General features: G+C 40.6%; 1 protein-coding gene across 3 annotated transcripts in view; it reads left to right on the forward strand.

Annotated features, from left to right (window-relative positions):
- Nucleotides 1-2,229: 2,229 nt before the first annotated feature.
- Nucleotides 2,230-20,797, forward strand: part of ZC3H8 (zinc finger CCCH-type containing 8) — a 28,843-nt gene continuing 10,275 nt past the window's right edge. For 2 of the 3 annotated variants that reach the window (XM_082643078.1, XM_082643079.1), the window contains exons 1-7: nt 2,230-2,418; nt 5,545-5,641; nt 15,278-15,521; nt 16,405-16,544; nt 18,872-18,994; nt 19,395-19,506; nt 20,227-20,336. In XM_082643078.1, the coding sequence (XP_082499204.1) occupies nt 2,234-2,418; nt 5,545-5,641; nt 15,278-15,521; nt 16,405-16,544; nt 18,872-18,994; nt 19,395-19,506; nt 20,227-20,336 (1,011 nt within the window). In that variant the 5' untranslated portion in view covers nt 2,230-2,233. The remainder of the gene's footprint in view (nt 2,419-5,544; nt 5,642-15,277; nt 15,522-16,404; nt 16,545-18,871; nt 18,995-19,394; nt 19,507-20,226; nt 20,337-20,797) is intronic. The other variant, XM_082643080.1, reaches the window with a different exon arrangement.

Consider the following 20,797-nt stretch of genomic DNA (forward strand, 5'->3'; position numbering starts at 1 on the left):
CTGCATCGGCAGGCGGACTCTCAACCACTGCGCCACGAGGGAAGCCCCTATCAACTGTTTTTTAATAGACTTTGTTTTAGAGCAGTTTTAGGTTTATACAAAAATTGAGAAGTACAAAGTTTCCTTGCCCCCCCAAAACAGTTTCCCCCATTATTTACATCTTATGTTAGTTTGGTATATTTGTTACCATTGTTGAACCAATATTGATACATTAACATCCACAGTTTACATTGGATTCACTCTGTGTTGTACATTCTATGGGTTTTGACAGACATATAACAACACGTGGCCCTCATTACTGTATACGGAACAGTTTCCTGGCTCTAAACATCTGCTGTGCTCTTACCTATTCGTTCCTCCTTCCCTACCCTACCCCCACCCCAACACTTGGCAACTGCTGATTCCAAATAATTGACCCCAAATCCTGGAACTAATAAGCAATTAAAGCAAGGTTACTATACAAAAGTCAATTGCTTTCCTACCTACTAGCCATGAACAACTGAAATGTGAACTTAAAATCATTTACATTAGTACCAAAAAAACCCAAAAAACCCTCAAGTGTAAAGCTAACAAAATATGTACATAATCTATATGAGGAAAACTACAGACCTCTGATGAAAGAAATGAAAGAAAATCTAAATAAATGGATATTCCTTCATTGAATTTTTTTTTTTTTTTTTTTTTTTTTTTTTTTGCGGCACGCGGTCCTCTCACCGCTGTGGCCTCTCCCGCTGCAGAGCACAGACTCCAGACGCGCAGGCCCAGCGGCCATGGCTCACGGGCCCAGCCGCTCCGCGGCATGTGGGATCCTCCCGGACCGGGGCACGAACCCGCGCCCCCTGAATCGGCAGGTGGACGCCCAACCACTGCGCCACCAGGGAAGCCCCCTTCATTGAATTTTAAAAGCAAACTCTCCACTCAGTGAGAATCGGTGACTGGCAGAGCAGAGGGGCAACCACTCATTACAGCCCTTTATTGGCTTGGGCTGGTTACACAGGACCCACCTCTTAAATCAGAGATTTAGAAATGCCTTCCTTCACAATGATGGTTAACAAAAAAAATCCCCCAAACAAAGGTAGCCCCACAGGTGTGCAGCTTCCAGTGAAAAGCCCAGGGCCCTCACCCCTGTTAGTTGCAGCAGGGAAAGAGGCGCCAAGATAAAATACAAACAAGCGTTTCGTATACATGTATAAGTCCTAAATATTGCCTGGAACGTACTCATACTAAAATGTAAAAAAGTTATTTGTAGCTTAGCCAAAATTCAAATGTGTCTCCTGTATTTCTATTTGTGATATCTGGCAACCCTACTCCAAGGCCTCACTGTGGCAGAGACTTAGAACGAGGAAAAACAAGTATCTTAGGTGTATTCTGTGGTTGATATTTTTCAAAGCCTTTCAACTCTTTTCTCTCAGGATCTTCCTACAAGTCTGAGAGGAAAGCAGAACAAGCATTTCCATTCTCATTAACAAGATGGGAAAAAAACCCAGACACCCCCCCAACCCACCCCAAAAGAAAAAAAACACACACAGAGCAAAAAAACAAAACAGGGAACAAGAAATGGAGGGACGCCTACCCAGGTCAGGAACACAGCTGGCTCTGATCATTCTTAAGCCCACCTGTTGAATTAGCCCAGGTTCAACCTTGGAATCACCTAGGGAACTGCCCAAAACCTGCTGATGCCTGGACCCCACTCCTAAAGTCTGGGCGTCTTTTAAAAACATTTTACCTATCTACTTATTTATTAATTTAAATCAATTTTTTTTTTTAACCTTTGGACCCCCTCCACCCATTTCTCTTAGCACGTGGTACTTTCAGTGCACTTTTCGGCCTTAAAGTCATCTTTATTTTAATCTCATTAGATTGTAAAGAGTCTGCACGTCGCAAAATCAGTCCACCGCTCTGGTTACTCATCTGAAAATGTGGGAGGTAACAGTGTATTTCTTAGAGGGCTGTTGTTAAGATTAGGTGAGCAAAAATGTGAAATGATGCCTGGTACAAAGTGAGCGCTCAAATAAACGTCAGCTACCATGCCTTAGAAACACTGTGACTTCGATCGAAGAGTTTTCACTAAAGGGAAATAAAGCAGGACTAAGTTTTAAAATTCTACTAAATACTTAGAGATAACGTGTCGAGAAGTATACACGCAAACGGCCAGAAGGAGGACGGCGCCTGCGCAGGACCGTGGGGGCGGGGGCGAGAGCGGGCATGCGCAGAGCCGGGGATGGAAAAGCGCATGCGCGGGGCGTCCTGCCCGTGGTGCGCGGCGTCCTTCTCGTGGTGCGCGGCGCTGTCTTCGCGCCTGTGCCTGTTCCTCGGTAGCTGCCGGTCTCTGACGAGAATGATGGATTTTGAGAATCTTTTCTCCAAACCCCCTAACCCGGCTCTCGGCAAGAAGCCCGCCACGGACTCTGACCAAAGGTGACCCCCGTTTTTTTCATGCTTTGAACCAGGGGATGCAGTTCGGTTCCGCCCCTTTGTTCCTTCGGGAGACCGCGCAGGCAGGGCCGCCAGGTCCCGCGGGGAGCGAGTCGGGTCGGCCGGGCCGGTGCGACGGCCGGGCGCCCACAGGTCTTTCCGGGGCAGGGGTTAGAAGCCGGGGATGGGGCCCGGTTCCTAGGCCGCCGGGGCCAGCGGTGCCGGGAGCCTGGGCCGGGGGGAGCGGCGGGGCCCAGACGGCCAGGGAGGCCCGGGATGCTCCCCTTTCTCTGCGCCCCGGCCCCTCCGGCCGGGTGGGAACCCGCCTGCGGCCCCATAGCGCTTTGCCCTTGCAGGCAGTCAGCTCCTAGGGGACAGAGATCATTTGTCATTCTCACTGCACGTGCTAGGTAGGCGCTTTTGGGTAGAACAGACGTGCGGTGAGGGATAAAGAGTCTCCTGATTTACGTCGGAAGATCGTAAAGACCATAATAGAGCAGCGAACTCCATTGGGATATACTGTTTCCTTTAGGTTGAAAAAGGCATTGAGACTGCCACGGAGAAAATGGAAGCAGTTTAGGGAGGTAAGAGAGGATGGGATGGTAGGGAGGAGGTCGGTGTTTTAAGGAAGGGAGGTAAGGAAAGCCTCACTAATAACATGGATAATTAATATTTGAGTAGGGACCTGAAGGAGGTGAGAGAGGTTGATTATCTAGTGGGCAGAGTATTCCATATAAAGGCCCTGAGGTGGAGTGAGCTAGCCGTGATGGGGTGTTGGGAGCGAAGTAGCCAGAAAGACAACTGGCGTGGAGTAAGAATAGTGGGTCTGGAAGAGAGGAACTCGAGAGGTATTGGGATGGGGGGCGGAGAGGGAGGCACCTTGGGTAGGGACTTGTAGGTGCCGTAATAAGGACTCTGGCTCCTACCCTGAGGGAGGTGAGAGGTCTTGGAGGGTTTTTAGCCGAGAGTGACATATTAGTGGGACCAGTGGAGAGTAGAACGGGGGTGGGGCGCAGAGTAGCTTGGATCGTAGTTTTAGCAACAAGAGGTGGTCAGGTAAGGATATATTTGGAAGATAAACTATTTCCTCACAGATTGGATGGGCAAGTTAAGAGGAGTTAAGGTTAACTTCAAGGTTTTGGGTCTGTATCATTAGAAGGTTGGAGTTGCTGTTTAAGATTGCAGGAGGATTAGATCAAGAGTTCAGTTTGGGGGAGTTCCCTGGCGGTCCAGTGGTTAGGACTCGGCACTTTCACTGCCGTGGCGCAGGTTCAATCCCTGGTCTGGGAACTAAGATCCCGCAAGCCGTGCAGTGCGGCCAAAAAAAAAAAGAAAAAAAAGTTCAGTTTTGGATATATTGAGATTTTGTCTAGTAGATATCCAGGTGCATATTTTGAATAGGAAGTTGGCTCTGCCTGCCTGGACTCAGATCTCAGCTCCATCATTTGCTAGATTTTAGGCAGGTTACGTAAGCCTTCCGTAATCCGTTTTCTTACCTGTAAAGTGGGCTTTTAAACCATAGTATGTATGTCATAGGGCTGTTCTGATGTGTGTAATGTGCATGGAACAGCGCCTGGCACAGAGTAAGCGTAACGCAAGAGTCAGCTGCTGCTGTGGTCATTATTGCTCTGCCTAAGGAGAGGTTGCTTCCTGCTCCGTAAGATGATTCATTACTGAAAACTAGAACAGTGAACGTCCCCAGCATTCGGTTTATTGGCTCTTGTAACGATGGCCTCTGTAGAAGGCTCACACCTTGGTCTCTCATCTGATGGACGGGACTGAAGCTCTGACTAGGGACAGATGGGCGTAGTAAACTGTTGGATTGGATGAGGCTGTGAAGCCTGAGCTCCTCCTGTAACTGGGAAAGAAGCACAAAACCACTCTTCACATTCCAGTGCCAGCGCTGCCTCTCCACTCGCAACATGTTCTTTTGAGCACATACACATTGCCTAGTCCTTGCCTTTATCTGGTGTGCAACTCAGATCTTAAGCTTTTATCTCTCGGTCACTACTTGCTGAGACACAGTTGTCTTCAGACTTCTGTGTCTATAGCATCAACCATTATTTAGATTTACCTGTACACTTTATTGGCTTCTTTGTTTCTTTTATTTCCCATCTTCATCTTTCTCAGGTTATTTTTAGTTTTGCTGGAATAACCTCAAGTAGTCATCTCAGGTGGTATCTGTGCATGTTCAGCTTCTCAGTCCTAATGACCCTGAAAACAACTTTTCTTTTTCTTTTTTTTTTTAATTTTATTTTTTCTTATTAGTTTCTGCTTTATAACAAAGTGAATCAGTCATACATAGACATCTGTTCCCACATCCCTTCCCTCTTGCGTCTCCCTCCCTCCCACCCTCCCTATCCCACCCCTCCAGGCGGTCACAAAGCACCGAGCTGATCTCCCTGTGCTCTGCGGCTGCTTCCCACTATCTATCTACCTTACGTTTGGTAGTGTATATATGTCCATGCCTCTCTCTCGCTTTGTCACAGCTTACCCTTCCCCCTCCCCACAACTTTTCTTTTTCAGCTTCCCACTTGAATATAATTTATTTAGTTCTCTCCTGACCTCGGAAGGCACCCTGCATTCTACCTGAAATGCTCTCCTCCCTGACATTCCTCTTTGTTTTTCATTCTTACATATCTTTTAGGTTAGGAAAACTTTTGGCCCCCAGATCTAGGTTAAGTGTTCCTCATGTATGCACTGATACTTAGCACACCATACTGAAGTTGCTTTCTTTTTTTCTCCCAAGTAGATAGAAAGTTCTTAGAAGGCAGGAACAAGGTCTTTTTCATTGTTGTATTCCAGGATTTAAGGTCCAGAGCCTGGTGTACGGAGGATACTCAGTATTTGTTGAGTGAATGGATGATTTCTATAGCTGCTAATAGTTAAACATTAAGGTTATGTAATATAAAGTTTCAGCTTTGCGGTTTACTCATAAACATATGTTGACATTTACTACTCATCGTAATTTTGTACCTTATTTCTCTGGAATATTTGGGGTAGATTTTGAATTTGGAATTTCTTTGAGGGCAAGTTGAAGGTAAACCAAAGCAGTGAATTTTAATGTTGTGGTATGAACCCTTTTCATGTTGAAAAACCCTTTTGTGTTATTTGATATTTTTGCTGCAGAATCGATGGTGAAATAGATGATACAGAAGTTGAAGAAACACAAGAAGAGAAAGTAAAATGGAAAGTAAAACTGAAGTGTGAGCAAATTTCCAAAAAAGTAAGATTAAGTTGATGTATTGAAAAAACAGACAGAAATGGATGTGAGAAGTTGATTAGGGATCCTTTTTGTCTCCTTTTAGTCAGCATTTGAGACCAGGTTACTTATGTCAAAGGAAACCTTGTTATACTTAAAAAAAAATTAATCATTTAAGAACTTTGTTGTTTAACATGACCTGTTTTTAGTGCATTGTCTGTATTTTGGTTTCCCCTATCTTTGAAATGGTTGTTAACGGTTTCAAAAACTTCTTTCTTTTCAAATTAGATTAAAAATTTTGATTTGCTAAACTTAACTAACCGTAGTGATTTATAGCTTGACGCTTGTATTCAGTTGCTAGGACTGCCGTAACAAAGTACCTCATACTGGGTGATTTAAACAACAGAAATTTATTGTCTTGTGTTTCTTGAGGCTTGAAGTCCAAGAGCAAGCTGTCGGGAGGGTTGGTTCCTTCTGACAGCCGTGAGGAAGAATCTGTTCCATGCCTCTGCCCTAGCTTCTGGTTGGTTTGCTGGCAATCTTTGGTCTTCCTTGGCTTGGCTTCCAGAAGCGTCATCTTGATCTTTACCTTCATGTTTGAAGGGCATTCTCCCTGTGTGAATACGTCTGTGTCTAAATTTCCCAGTTTTATAAGGACACCAGCCATATTGGATTAAAGCCCACCCTAATGACCTCATCTTAACTAATTATACATATAATGGCCCTATTTCCAAATGAGGTCACATTCTAAGCTTCTAGGGGTTAGGACTTCAACATAAGAATTTGGGGAGGACACAGTCCACCCACAGCAACACCAATATCTGCTCCTTTCTTGCTTTTTCTCTTTTTGAACTTTTTTTATTGTGAATTTTAACGCACTGCAAAAGAATGGGTTCAAATTGGCAATGAGACTCACAAGACACACATGGGCTTTAATACGATATTCTTATACTCAGCTTTATAAAAGGATGCAGGACAGAAAATCCAGCAGGTACAGCATCTTCATCTCAGGAAGCCTCTCAGCTACCCAAGTACATAACTTCTTTTGCCCTTTGGGGCATATATGGCTGCTGTGGACGAGAGCTGTGGTTGACACCAAGAAACTGCAGTTTGGGTTTCCCACACCCTTTTTATGCTATTTTAGTCACCTAGGTCCCAGTCTTTCATGCCCACTTAAAGTTCCCCAGTCCGTGTATAATACCACACAGGAGATAGGCAGGTACAGCCTTCTACGATTATCTTAAGGAGTTTCCCAGAAACAATACTGTGAGAAGATGGATACCTAGATTATTTCCAAGTAGGCTTACTTCAGGCCAGGCTCTTTACTTATGAGTGTGTAAAACAAATGTATAGTTTCATAGCTAATTAAAAAGAGAACACCCAAGTAGACACTGTGCAAGTCAAGAAAGCTTTACCCACAGTGCCTCTGATGCTTCCTTTTTCGGTTGTATTCCCTTTTCTCCTCCTGGAGATAACTACTGTCCGAACTTGTGTACTGATCACTTCCTTGTTCTTTACAGTTTTACTACGAATGCTGTCACGCTTCAGAATGCAGTTTTCTCTTGCCTGTTTTTGCCCTTTATAGAAATAGAATAGTGTCGTATGTGCCCTTTGCTGTCTTATTTTTCTCAACGTTATATTTATAAGGATCATAGTATACACGATATATACATGTAGTATATACATAGTATGCACAAGGGGCATATACTGATTTGTTCATTTTCTTAGCTGCATAGCATTCCATTATTTGAATATACTAGGTTCTGGTGTTGGTAGACATTTGGTCTCATGACCAGTTTTGGGGGTTATGGGCAATGCTGCTACGTCTCTCACTTGCATCCTGCTGCACATCTACTCTGTGTACCTCGGAGTGGAACTGCTGGGCCTTAGAGTACAAGCATCTTTCCCTTTACCATGATGCCAAACTGTATTCCAGAGTGGTTCTACTGATTTTTATTCCCAAAGGCAGTGTATGACAGGCTGTATTTCTACTGCTGCTCACTTGATATTTGTTACCTTTCTTATTTTCTGCCATCTGGTGAGATACCTTCATTGTCATTTAGTTTGCATTTTCTTGATTACAATTGAGCATCTTTTCATGTTTGTCCAACTTGGATTTGCCTTTTTTGTGTGCCACTTTAAGTCTTTTTTTCATTTTTTTCTTTATTCTGGATATAGGGGATTTTTTCCCCTTCTTTGTGGATTGTGTGTTGCAAGTATCTGCTCATTTTGTGGCTGTCTTTCCAGTCAATGACAGTTTTTGCTAAAAGGTTTATAATTTTAATGTATTCAAATTTATTAATCTGTTCCTTTATAGTTAATGTTTTATATGTTTTATTTAAATATCCTGAGGTAATAAAAATATTTCCCTACAGTGTCTTCTAGAAGTTTTGTTGTTTTTCTTTCCCATTTATGTTTATAATGACCCAGAATTGATTTTTGTGTATACTATGAGGTAGAGGGGACAAATTTCGTTTTACTTTTTTTTCATTATCATACCCAATTGTTCCAGCACCATTCGTTGGGGGGAAAGAGCTGTCTTTTCCCCCATGAGTCTGCAGTGTCATTGGTGTCAAAAATCCAGTGTTTGTGTTCTGATGGGTCCATTTCTGGACTCTCTCATCTCATCTGCTGGTTTATATGTCTGTCCCTTCCCCCAAGACCTCACTGTGTTGATTATTACAGTTTTATTATAATAAGTTTGGATATCAAATAAGTCCTCTCACGTTGTTTTTCTTCTTTAACTGTCTCAGCTATTCTTAGCCCTTTGCATTGCCATATAAACTTTAGAAAGAGTTTGTAAAGTTCCACAAAAAATCCTGTTGGGATTTTCACTTTGGAATGCATTGAATCTTCAGGTCATTTGGAAGAGAATTGACATCTTTAGAATATTGGATTGTCCAATCTTTAACTCCTCTTTAATTTATCTCAGCAGTGTTTTATAATTTTCTCTGTAGATGTCTTCCATCTTATATACCTTTTGTTAGATTTATTGCTAGGTGTCTGATGAGGCTATTGTGAGTTACATCCTTTTTCTTTTTTTTTTAAGCACCATTTTCTAACTTGTTTTCTCATTTAGCTGGCATACATTGTTATATAGGAATGCATGGAATTAAACTTTTGAGTTCTTGTAACATTTCTGAAAATATCTTGACTTTATTCTCATAGCTGATAGGTAATTTGGCTGAAATAGAATTAGGCTTGAGCTTATTGCCCCATTTTCTTCTACTGTCCAGTGTTGCTAGTGTGAAGTCTTGGCAATCTAATTCTAGTTACTTTGTTAAGTATCCTGTTCTCCCTGGAAGCTTTTAGAGTCTTCTCTTTATTCTTGGTGTTGTTAGAGACTGTGAATCTTTTTTCATTCATTGTGCTTGTGTTTGGTGAGACTGTTTACTCATACCCTTCATGTACAGGGAATATCTTCTATTTTTATTCTCTTTGCCTTTTTTCTTTATATTCTAAGACATTTCCTCTATTTCTATTTATCTTCATTTCATAAATCATAATTATCAAGAGTTCTTTCTTGTTCTGTTGTTATAGCTTTCTAGCATTTAAAAAAATATACCATCTTGATATCTTTGTGTATTTATTTAAAAATTTTTGTGCTCTTTTCTTTTCCTTGAATTGTATTTGCTTCTTCTGGATCAGGTTTTCTCTTTCTCCTGCTTTTTTGTTTTATTCTGTAGATCAGGAGTCAGTAAATATTTTCTGTAAAGGATAGGCTTTGCAAGCGAAAAGCAGAATTGAGGGTAGAATGTAGCTACTGGTATAACAAGTGGGAGAAAACAAATTTCCACAGCATTTTTATTGACAAAATCTAACATACAATAATAAATGAGTTTTTTGTTGTACAGGTTTACTAATGAGAACGGGGGGGATTCTTCTTTTGGGGTAATAATTTGTTTAACTGGAGTTCAAAGTTAGTATTCCCTATCAAAATTGATTGCAAAGATTCATCTGTTAGTGCTGATCTGTAATTAGACTCTATACATCTCATCTTTAAAGGTGTCTTTTTACTGTAGGTACTGCAGAAAACTCTTATCAGTTCACCAGCATGATTGTTATTGAGTATATTCATTGCTTGGAAGGCATTTTTAAAACTTTATTAGATTTTTCTCTTGAGATTTGTCTTTTGGCATGTCATTACATTGCAGATTAATTACTTCCAATTGAAGGTTAGGTAATAACTCCTCAGTTGCACAGTTAAATGGATTTTGAAATAGCGATTTCATTTGCATATATATTAAAATCTGAAAAACACTGCTGGAACTGTAGTTTGAGCTTGGAAGATAAATCTACTGCAAATTTGCGTGAGAATAGAGATCTTGCTTCTTGTTTTAACTTTGGACAGCACAGTGATATGAGCAATGTCAGTAACATCTGTCAACTCATCAAGAGCCAAGGAAAACCACTTGATATCATTTGTCTTATTTTTTTAGTTGTCAGAGTTTCTCCCAGTTTCCTCACGTCTTTGAGAAACTTGTTGCCCAAAGGCCAATTTTCTTAAACAACTTTTTCTCTGGACAGTTCTTCAGTCGCTGCAATCAAACATGATTTAATTAACACACCATCAGCTTTCTTTGGCTAACAAATGAACCACTCAGAAACTTACTTTGATTGCAACCTCATTTTCATTTTTGATTTTTGTGAGGAAATAATTTTGTGATGAGATATTTTGCTTAAATTTTCTTATTTTTCTCACCATGGCTTTCCTGTGAGTTGGGATTATTGTGATGAATGCTTAATATTGTCAATAATGTCAACATATATTGTGTTCCTTCACCACTGCTGTAGTATCATTGTGTAATAACCGTAATGCTTTGCCACCTAATTTGATAGTAAAATAATCCACACTTTACTGTGTCTTAAATGCATGGCATTCAAAGTCTGCTTTTCATGTTTTGACATGGTGGGTGTGCACTGGTAATGAAACAAAAAAGTATCATGACTTGGTGATATGTGACGTATTCAACATGCTGTCAGGTTATAACTGTCAGGGCTTCCCTGGTGGCTCAGTGGTTAAGAATCCTCCTGCCAGTGCAGGGGACCACGGGTTCGAGCCCTGGTCCGGGAATATCCCACATGCCACGGAGCAACTAAGCCTGTGCGCCACAACTGCTGAGCCTGTGCTCTAGAGCCCGCGAGCCACAACTACTGAAGCCCGCGTGCCTAGAGCCCGTGGTCCACAACAAGAGAAGCCACTGCAATGCGAAGCCTGCGCACCGCAACAAAGAAGCCTGTGCACCCAGCTCGCAGCAACTAGAGAAAGCCCGCGTGCTGCAATGAAGACCCAACGCAGCCAAAATAAAATAAATAAATAAATAAATTTATTTATTTATTTTTTAAAAAGTTATACCTGTCACTGAAATTCATGGTATGCTGAGCATGAGTGTAAAGTGATGAGAGAGCCACAGCCACCTACGGTCTCTTTTGTATCTGCTCAGCTCTGAAAGCAGCCAGTGTAATACGTAAATGAGTGAGCATGGCTGTGTTCTGATAAAACTTTATGGATGCTGAAATTAGAATTGTATATAATTCTCGTGTCATGAAATGTTATTTCATTTTTTTTCCCCCAACCATTTAAAAAATGTAAAGACCATTCTTAGCTTGCTGACTATTATGAAAACAGGTAGCAGGATAGATTTGGCCCTTGGTTATATTTTAATGACCACTGCTCTAGATTTCATCATTAGCTTTTGTTTTTCTTTATGTCTCTTGATTTAAGAAAGGCCTGGAGAGCTGATGGATGTTCTTTGCTGGTCTGTTGGTAGGTCTGTGTCTCCATAGGCCTTTCTTCTAAATGGAAAGCCTGATGGGGCATTCAGTGCGTGAGTGGGCTGTGTGCATCTCTAGGTTTCCAGCAGCATAGTAGTTCTTAACCTTCTTTGTGCCATGCACCCCCTTTGGCAGTCTGGTGAAGCCCATGGGCCCCTCATAATAATGTTTTTAAGTGTATAAAATATGTTGGATTATAATGGAAATTGATCTTATTGAAACAGTGATCAAAATATTAAAGAACAAATGTGGTGGGAGTAATATACTCTTTATAAATGCACTAAATAATAAGATCCAGCGTTAGGTCTAATTATTGTAATTTTGACATAGTGATGAACATAAAAGATATTTTGAGGTCTGCAATAACTATAATATATGAAAGTGCCTGTGATTTCTAGTGGTGAGAGTCGCAGCTGCTGCTAATACTACTGTGGTTTGTTGCTGTAGTTCAAAGCAGAAGAAAATGCCAAATGTCAATTTAGAGGCTGATGAAAGTAATGTGTGATTTTTATTACTATCCAAGTTCATTGAATTCTATCCATAGACCCTTGGCCAGGGGCAGGGCGGGGTGGAGCCGTCTCTGGACAGCAGGTTAAGAACCCTGATATAGGGTGAGTGGATAGAGTGTTTTTCTGGTGGGAGTTGCTCCCAAATGTCAGAATATGGAGGACTTCACTCTGGGGTCTTAGTACCCATACAAGAAGACTTGGCTTTTATCAGACATTTTAATAACATTTCTTTAGCGAATAGCTCTCTTTTTGCCCAGGGTAAATTTTTTTTTTTAAATAGATTTTAAAAAATTATTTATGGCTGCGTTGGGTCTTTGTTGCTGCGTGCGGACTTTCTGTAGTTGTGGCGAGTGGGGGCTACTCTTCGTTGCTGTGCACGGGCTTCTCATTGCAGTGGCTTCTCTTGTTGCGGAGCACGGGCTCTAGGCATGCGGGTTCAGTAGTTGTGGCTCGTGGGCTCTAGAGCGCAGGCTCAGTAGTTGTGGCGCACAGGCTTAGTTGCTCCGGGGCATGTGGGGTCTTCCTGGACCAGGGCTCGAACCCGTGTCCCCTGCATCGGCAGGCGGGTTCTTAACCACTGCGCCACCAGGGAAGTCCCCTGCCCAGGGTAAATTTTTGTTTGATTGTATTCTGGGTTGGGGGTGGGTGGGCAGAGATAATTTGTTACAATAGCTTTGTTTGTTTTTATGTAGAATTTTAAGTCATTCTCATTTATAGCCCTATTTCTCACACCACACCCTAAGCCCAACCTCCACATTATAACTTGCTTTTTGTTTGTCAGAAATTTGCCAGGAATTTGTTGAACTTTTCTTAATTCCTAATGAGTGTACTTCATTCCCCGTCTCCTTTACACACGCTATTTTAGGACTATTAATTTTTGTATTTCTGTACTTTTATTTCTGTGGAATTTCAGGAGGCCATACGAGTTGTATATACCATCCTGAATCACATGCAAGAAAATCTTTTACTTAAAAAAGAAGAAAAATGCTTTATGTAGACTCCTTTATAAAACATAAAAAAGTTGTAATATCATGTTCTTATACTTTCCAAATTATATAGAGAACAACAGACATCGAAGCAATGAGTTTATAGTTAGCTGCATGAAGAAAAGTATTTAAGCAATCATTTGTATCTTGTGTATTTCGGTGCCCTCTGAAAAGAATCATATCAATTAGAAATACTTCTCTATAGTAAAACAACATAGTTGATGATTGTCCTGGTTTTATAATGTTGCCAAGTCATCTCATCTCTTCATTTAATACAAATAAGTCAGTTTTGTTACTACTTGCAGTAAAAGGGGTCTGCTTCAGTACTGCAGGCCTCCACATCTTGTGCGGGGGAGGGGGAACACATAATCACTCATTTGGATCCTCGTAATATTTTGATTCAGATGCACTGAATAGAATCTCATGTTTGAGCTAAACTTCTTGTGAACTGTTGCATATTGAATGATTTTTTTGGTTCTCCCTGTGCCTACTAAATAAAATTAAAGGCCAAAACCAAGGTAAACATAATAATTATCACAGGAGTCAGCCAACTTTTTCATAAAGGACCAGATAAGTGCATCTTTTTGACTTTGTGAGCCATATCGTCTCTGTCACAGCTAAGCAGCCATAAATTAATGAATGAATGAGTGTGACTGTTCCAGCAAAACGTTATTTATAAAAGCAGGAGGCCAGGCCTAACCTCTGACCCGAAGCTGTTTACAAGTTTGTTCTATGGTATGTTGGAAAAGGGTGCTCTTTTCTTGAGGACTCGGAGATGAGAAACTTGGAGGCTTGAAGATTGGATTGGTTGGTAGTCTTGTCTGGTGTAATGAAGATAAGATGTACAGTGAAGCCCTTGTCAGGTTAGGCAACCTTCTCAGCTTGTTCGGATTCTTCAAGCAGGGGGAAAATTCATTTTCTAGGCTACAGTCAACCCTCCAGTGGTACAGCTCCTAGCTTGGAAGTTAACCATCAAAGGTAAACCATTAAACTGGACCACCTAGTATATTTTGTGATTCTCCTTTGCTGCCTTCATCAGTTATGTGAGGATAGATGAGACCAGGCCCAAAAGCTCTGGAGCAGGATAATTGGCCAATTTAATGATAGACATATCATCTCTTCCTGAGATCAGAATAGGAGCCCTTTGGCAGTTGGGCTTTTTAAAAATAAACTTTTTAATTGAAATGTACTGGTTGTAATTATACAGCTTGATACACCTGTGTCACCAAGTATAGACACCTGTGTAACCAGTACTTGGAAATTTTTATATGCAAAATGCTTTAAGTTGTCTGCTTTGATCACCTCAGGCTGCTTCAGGGTCAGCTGCCATACCTGAGTTCCTGTTCCAGTGGATGCCTGTGTTTGTAGCTGTCACCTTGGGGCAGCTCCAACAACGGAGTTAGAAGACTATTTCTGAAAGTAAAATTAACTTAATTACAGAGAATGGGGCAATTCTTTCTTCTCATCATTGCTGCCACATTCTATGCCACCAGTGCTGTGAGTTATAGGGAAAAAATAGGCTTTGGTATGTGTGATGTATCTTACTTAGTATAGAGGATTTTCAGTTGGGCCATTACAGTGTACTTGTTCTTTTATGAAATGATGAGCTATTGAGTTAAACCGTTTAAAAGTGTAGTCTATGCAAAGGGAGAAATGAAATGTGAACTATAATTCTGTAGTTCCTTTATATCAAATAATTAAGATATAGGGCGTTAGTCTTTCTTTTTTCTTTTCTTTTTTTCTTTTATTGGGGTATAGTTGTTTTACAATGTCGTGTTAGTTCCTACCGTACAGCAAAGTGGAGTTCCCTGTGCTATACAGCAGGTTCTGATTAGTTATCTGTTTTATATAGATTAGTGTATATATGTCAATCCCAAAATGCGATTCGTCCCACCCACCGGGGCTTTAGTCTTTCAATTCAGTAAAATACACACAGTGTACAAATTCAGAATCTTCCCTCAAACCATCTTTAAGGATAGATTTTTTTTTTTTTTTTTTTTTTTCTTTTTGCGGTATGCGGGCCTCTCACCGTTGTGGCCTCTCCCGTTGCGGAGCACAGGCTCCGGATGCGCAGGCTCAGCGGCCATGGCTCACGGGCCCAGCCGCTCCGCGGCATATGGGATCCTCCCAGACCGGGGCACGAACCCGTATCCCCTGCATCGGCAGGCGGACTCTCAACCACTGCGCCACCAGGGAGGCCCGATTTTTTTTTTTAATTCTGGAAAATTTCATATACATAAGAATGGAAAGAATAGCATATGAAACCCCTATGTACCCATCTCCCAACCTCAACAATGATCAATTCATGGCCAGTCTTTGCTGCTTCTTTATAACCAGATTGTTTTGAATCATGCTAGGTTTTAAAAATTGAAAATGTAATTCTCACTTAGTTTAGGCACTTTGGAAACTCTACATCACGGAAGAATTTGCAACGTAGAAAATCAAGAAGTAAGGACTATGATGTATATAGTGATAATGATATCTGCAGTCAGGAATCAGAAGATAATTTTGCTAAAGAGCTTCAACAATATATACAAGCTAAAGAGATGGCAAATGTTACTCAATCCTTATCTCTTCCTGAAGAATCTGTGAAGAAAGAGGGAGCAAAGGATACCCAGAAGGGTAAAGGTAAGAGTCCAATTATTTTATCATTTAAAGTTATCTGGAGAAGCAGTCACATTTGTCCATATATGGATGGGGGGTGGGGTTCGCTTGCATTTTATCTCATGATAAGATCACGTTTTCCTGGATCTTTACACCAAATGTGAGCTGGTCACTTGGTGTACAAACGCTTAGTTTGCTGGAGGAGCGGAGAGTGCAGGAGGGTTTTCAAAGGACATGACTACTTTGAAAGGGAGAATGCTAAATCCCTGGCCTCCGCATGTGTGAAGGACAGGAAATACCTGTTTGCTGTCCTCTAAAGAAGAATGGGTTTAATTAATGTCTGGGATGGTAGTGTGTCAGACTAAACTCAGAAATATATTCTTTTAGATTACTAAAATGAAATTAAGCCACAGATATGAGAATAAATGACAATTGTAAATGAAATTCTTAATCTTCTCATTTTATTTTTTTCCCCTCTTTAAATATTCTTCTATTTAAAATGGATCTATAGATAAACAATATATAAAATGTTTTCAGTGAGTAATCTGACAGCCATATATGAGGTCATTTAAAACATTTGAAGGTTTTACTGTTACAGTGTTATAGCAGTTCCTACTTAGATCCATTGTACTCTGAACACTTCAAAAGGATCTGGCTGATGGCTAGCAAGATTGATCTCATGAATTATCTTGTTTTTTTCCCCAATAATACCTTATATATTTTCACAAAGAGTTAATTTGGTATCCAGAATATATTAATCCAAGAGCTTCTAGAAAGACAGGTCAGCATCATCTTAGTTTTTACTCTTTGAGCAGTGGAGAAGTTTTCCTGGATTATTATAGAATATACTTCTTAAGAGTAAACTGCTATTGTACTTTTATATCAGCTTTAAATTTAACTTTCTTGCTTTTAGCTGTTAAACAAAGAAATAAAAATAAAAAACTTAAAGCTGTTCACAAGAATGGTAAACAGAAGAAAATGAAGCGAAAATGGCCTGGCACTGGAGACAAAGGATCAAACGCTTCCCTGAGGAACAATGGCTCACAGGAACAGGTATGAGAATATACGCCTGTCGGAGGGCACTGCCTGCCCTTGGATTTTTATCTTGCACCCCAGTGGGATCTCCTCTTACCTCCAGTGGGCTCCGTGGGTTCTTCTTTCTCACTGTTGGGCTGCCTTCCCTCACACTCGTTACCTGCCAGCGCGCACTCAGGCCTTAGTGTCGTACCTGTTGCCCCTGTGTACGTGCACACAAGCCCCCTGATTTCTGAGGGCTGTGCAAAAACAGATATGGGAGGCACGGAGAATATAAGATAGCCATGAGGACATTCCAAAGGCCACAGAGTCTTACAGAGTTTCTACTCTTTTTTTTTTTTTTTTTTTGCAGTACGCGGGCCTCTCACTGTCGTGGCCTCTCCCGTTGCGGAGCACAGGCTCCGGACGCGCAGGCCCAGCGGCCACGGCTCACGGGCCCAGCCGCTCCGCGGCACGTGGGATCTTCCCAGACCGGGGCACGAACCCGCGTCCCCTGCATTGGCAGGCGGACCCCCAACCACTGCGCCACCAGGGAAGCCCCAGAGTTTCTACTCTTAAAGTCCCTGGTCTGTTGGTTTTTGACTCCCTCTGGAAATTAAAAATGAATATTTTTAAGCTTTGACCTTATCAGACACTCCCTACCCTCCTGGAATTTTGATTTTGCTTTGTAGAAGTTCCTCTTCCTTGGTCTGCAGATACAATCACGGTAGAACAATAAGTGACTCCTCTGGACTCTGCTTTTCTGAGGGCTTCTAAGCTGGATGGCCACCTTTTTTTTTGTTAGGCTTGGTTCAGGAGGCAAGAGTTGAGGGTGGTAAAATATTAGAAATACCAAATATTATAGATTGAAATGTATTTATATAAAATCTATTTTACAAAGGAGGAATCCGAAGCCCTAGGGTTTAGGTAACTGCCTGTAGTTACAAGGGCCAGGGCAGAGCTAGACCCAGGTAGTTTCCCTTTCCTTTTTTTTTTTAATATATATTTATTTACATATTTATTTATTTATTTGGCTGCGCCAGGTCTTAGTTGATTCATGCGGGATCTTTAGTTGTGGCATGTGGGATCTAGTTCCCTGACAACCTGGGCCCCCTGCACTGGGTGCGTGGAGTCTTAACCACTGGACCACAAGGGAAGTCCCCCCTTCTGTTTGGTTTAGATTGACTCAAATGATTATTCAGCCAAAGCTGACAGCCCTGCTACATGAGGAACAAATTGTAAACATATATGTTAGAATTTAATAACATAATCAAAATAAAACCCAGAGTTAAAACTGACATTTATTAGATACATAATTTGGATGGTGCTAAGTGGAAGTCTGACATTATTGCAAAGCAGATCACATAAATATACAGCCAGCTCCCTTCTTTGTACTTACTGAATTCCTAAGACTGTATGCAGGTATATGGTACGTAGAAGCTGTAAGTTGTACCACAAGTTAACACACTAAAAATGATTTATGTTTCTAAAGACATAAAATGAAATTCCCCTTTTGTTTTCATATCTTTATTGCCATTTTTGAGGGTATATTTCTAATTATGTTTGTTAATTTGAGCTCGTCAGTACACTCAGCTCACACGTAGTGAGCATCTCATTGTAATGAAAGATCACACTACTTTCGGTTTACCTTATGATTTCGAGGTTTGTCCCCATTGTTCTAAAGAGCCTTGTTCTTAGACTTCACTTTTTAATCAGAAGTAGTGGTACTTTCCTTTTAAAATTTTGAAATTAATTTTTTAAAAGGAGGGCAAGGTACAATAAAATATTCATATTCATAATGTTCAGTGATGGAATGCTGTTGAAACTGACAAAACATACATTTTTTTCAACTGATGTACAAAAGTCCACATCTTACCTGCGGGCCAATTCAGAAGAGTTACTTTTTAATGTTTTTAAAGGTGGTTTAAAATAATTTTGTATGGCCTTCCCTCGTGGCACAGTGGATAAGAATCTGCCTGCCAGTGCAGGGGACACAGGTTTGATCCCTGGTCTGGGAAGATCCCACATGCCATGGAGCAACTAAGCCCATGCACCACAACTACTGAGCCTGCGCTCTAGATCCTGTGAGCCACAACTACTGAAGCCTGTGTGCCACAACTACTGAAGCCCGTGTGCCTAGGGCCTGTGCTGCACAAGAAAAGAAGACACCGCAGTGAGAATCCCGCGCACCACACTAGAGAGTAGCCCCCGCTTGACGCAACTAGAGAAAGCCTGCACACAGCAACGAAGACCCAATGCAGCCATAAATAAATAAATAATTTTAAAAAACACGTTTTTTTGTACAATGGAATAAAATATTTAATTTTTTATTTCTCACATTTAGTTTTTTGTTTTTGTTTTCAAAGGATGGTAAACCTAAAGAGAAGCAGCAGCCTGTGAAAATGAGTCAGGGATTCATCAACCAACATACGGTGCAACGCCAGGGAAAACAAATTTGTAAATATTTTCTTGAAAGGAAATGTATTAAGGTATAAAAAATGTGTAAGCAAAAATATACTAAAATGTAAGATATAGCAAAAATGTACTAAAACCAACTCCTCTTTCCATTAGACACTCCAGAAGCATACCTGTACAATTTTAGAACCATTTCCTTCTGGGAAAGTTTCAATTAGAAAATTTTACTGAAATATTCTTTTGTGTTTACGAAAGTAGATAATTTTTTAAAAATGCTTTGTGTTAAAAATATTAAGGACTTGACAGATTTTTAAGTAGATATATACATGTGATGTGGTTATGATAGCTCATTAAGAATTAGACTGTACTGCTTCTAAGACTTTGTTTTCTTGTAGAATCATTAAGTTAAGTAGGAATTGTAATGACTTAACTATGAGGAATAATGGTTTTTCCTTGTTCCTTCTTTTGGCCCAGGGAGACCAGTGTAAATTTGATCATGCTGCAGAGATAGAGAAGAAAAAGGAAATGTGTAAGTTTTATGTACAAGGATATTGTACCAGAGGTGAAAACTGCCTGTATTTGCATAATATCCTTTATCACAAGGTACAGTAACTTTACTTTTCATAAAAGAGGCAGGAATTGCACAGTTTGGGAGTACTCGTTTTCTGCACATTCTGTACTGTATAGAGGTTAATTGTCCCTTAATTTGAAGAATAACCCTAACTCTTCAGTGTAAATGGTCTAGACATGTTGTAAAAATACGAACATAAACATTTCAGGGTAATTGGACCTTTGACCAACACAGAAGTTGTTTTCCTTCAGTCATTCAATACAAGGAATCGCAAATTCTAACTTGAGAATTTTTTCCTGGAAAACAATATTGAAGCTGTATAAATTGTTCCTATTTTATACAAACCTAGTATCTGAAGGATCCAGATTTGTAAGACATATCATTGTCATTGACTTTAATCCCCCCACCGCAAAAGAATGCTTTAAAAAGAATCCCATTTCTCAAAGTATTTAAAATACACATCCCTCTCTTATATCGGTGAAATACACCTGTAGTTTATTTTAAGAATGGATATGAAGGATAAAAGTGTCCTGTGATAGCCAATAAACTTTATAATCATCCTAAAATTGGATTTTTCTTATAACCTAGTTAATAATTTACTGTCTCATATTTTAAATAGAGAATTTGTTTCTACTAGGAGAAAATAACTTTACGTAGGAAAAATAAAGTTACTAAATTAATAACAAATTATTTTAGTTGGTTACAGTTGTTCTTTTCCTTAACATTTGGGTTAACATGAGTATCCTTGCAAGTTTTACCATACAGGAGCAAAATGTTATCAGGGAGAATGTTGCAAGTTTTCACATGATCCACTGACTGCTGAAACACAAGAACTGTTGGCTAAAGTAAGTACGATTTTAATTTTTCTTTTTCTTTCTTTTTTTTTTTAATTTCTTTTATTTTTTATTTTGTTTCTGGCTGTGTTGGGTCTTCGTTGCTGCGTGACGGGCTTTCTCTAGTTGCGGTGAGCGGGGGCCACTCTTCGTTGCGGCGCGCAGGCCTCTCATTGCAGTGGCCTCTCCTATTGTGGAGCATGGCCTCTAGGCGCACAGGCTTCAGTAGTTGTGGCACGTGGGCTCAGTAGTTGTGGCTCGCGGGCTCTAGAGCGCAGGCTCAGTAGTTGTGGCGCATGGACCTAGTTGCTCCGCGGCATGTGGGATCTTCCCGGACCAGGGCTTGAACCCGTGTCCCCTACATTGGCAGGCAGATATTTAACCACTGTGCCACCAGGGAAGGCCCTGTTTTTCTTTTTTAAAGAATACTTTTGAACTAAGGGTGGAATTTGAAAAGACACAGTTCCTTAAGG

This window comes from Mesoplodon mirus (assembly GCF_964341445.2).
Source record: "Mesoplodon mirus genome assembly, chromosome: 14".
Taxonomy (NCBI): Eukaryota; Metazoa; Chordata; class Mammalia; order Artiodactyla; family Ziphiidae; genus Mesoplodon; species Mesoplodon mirus.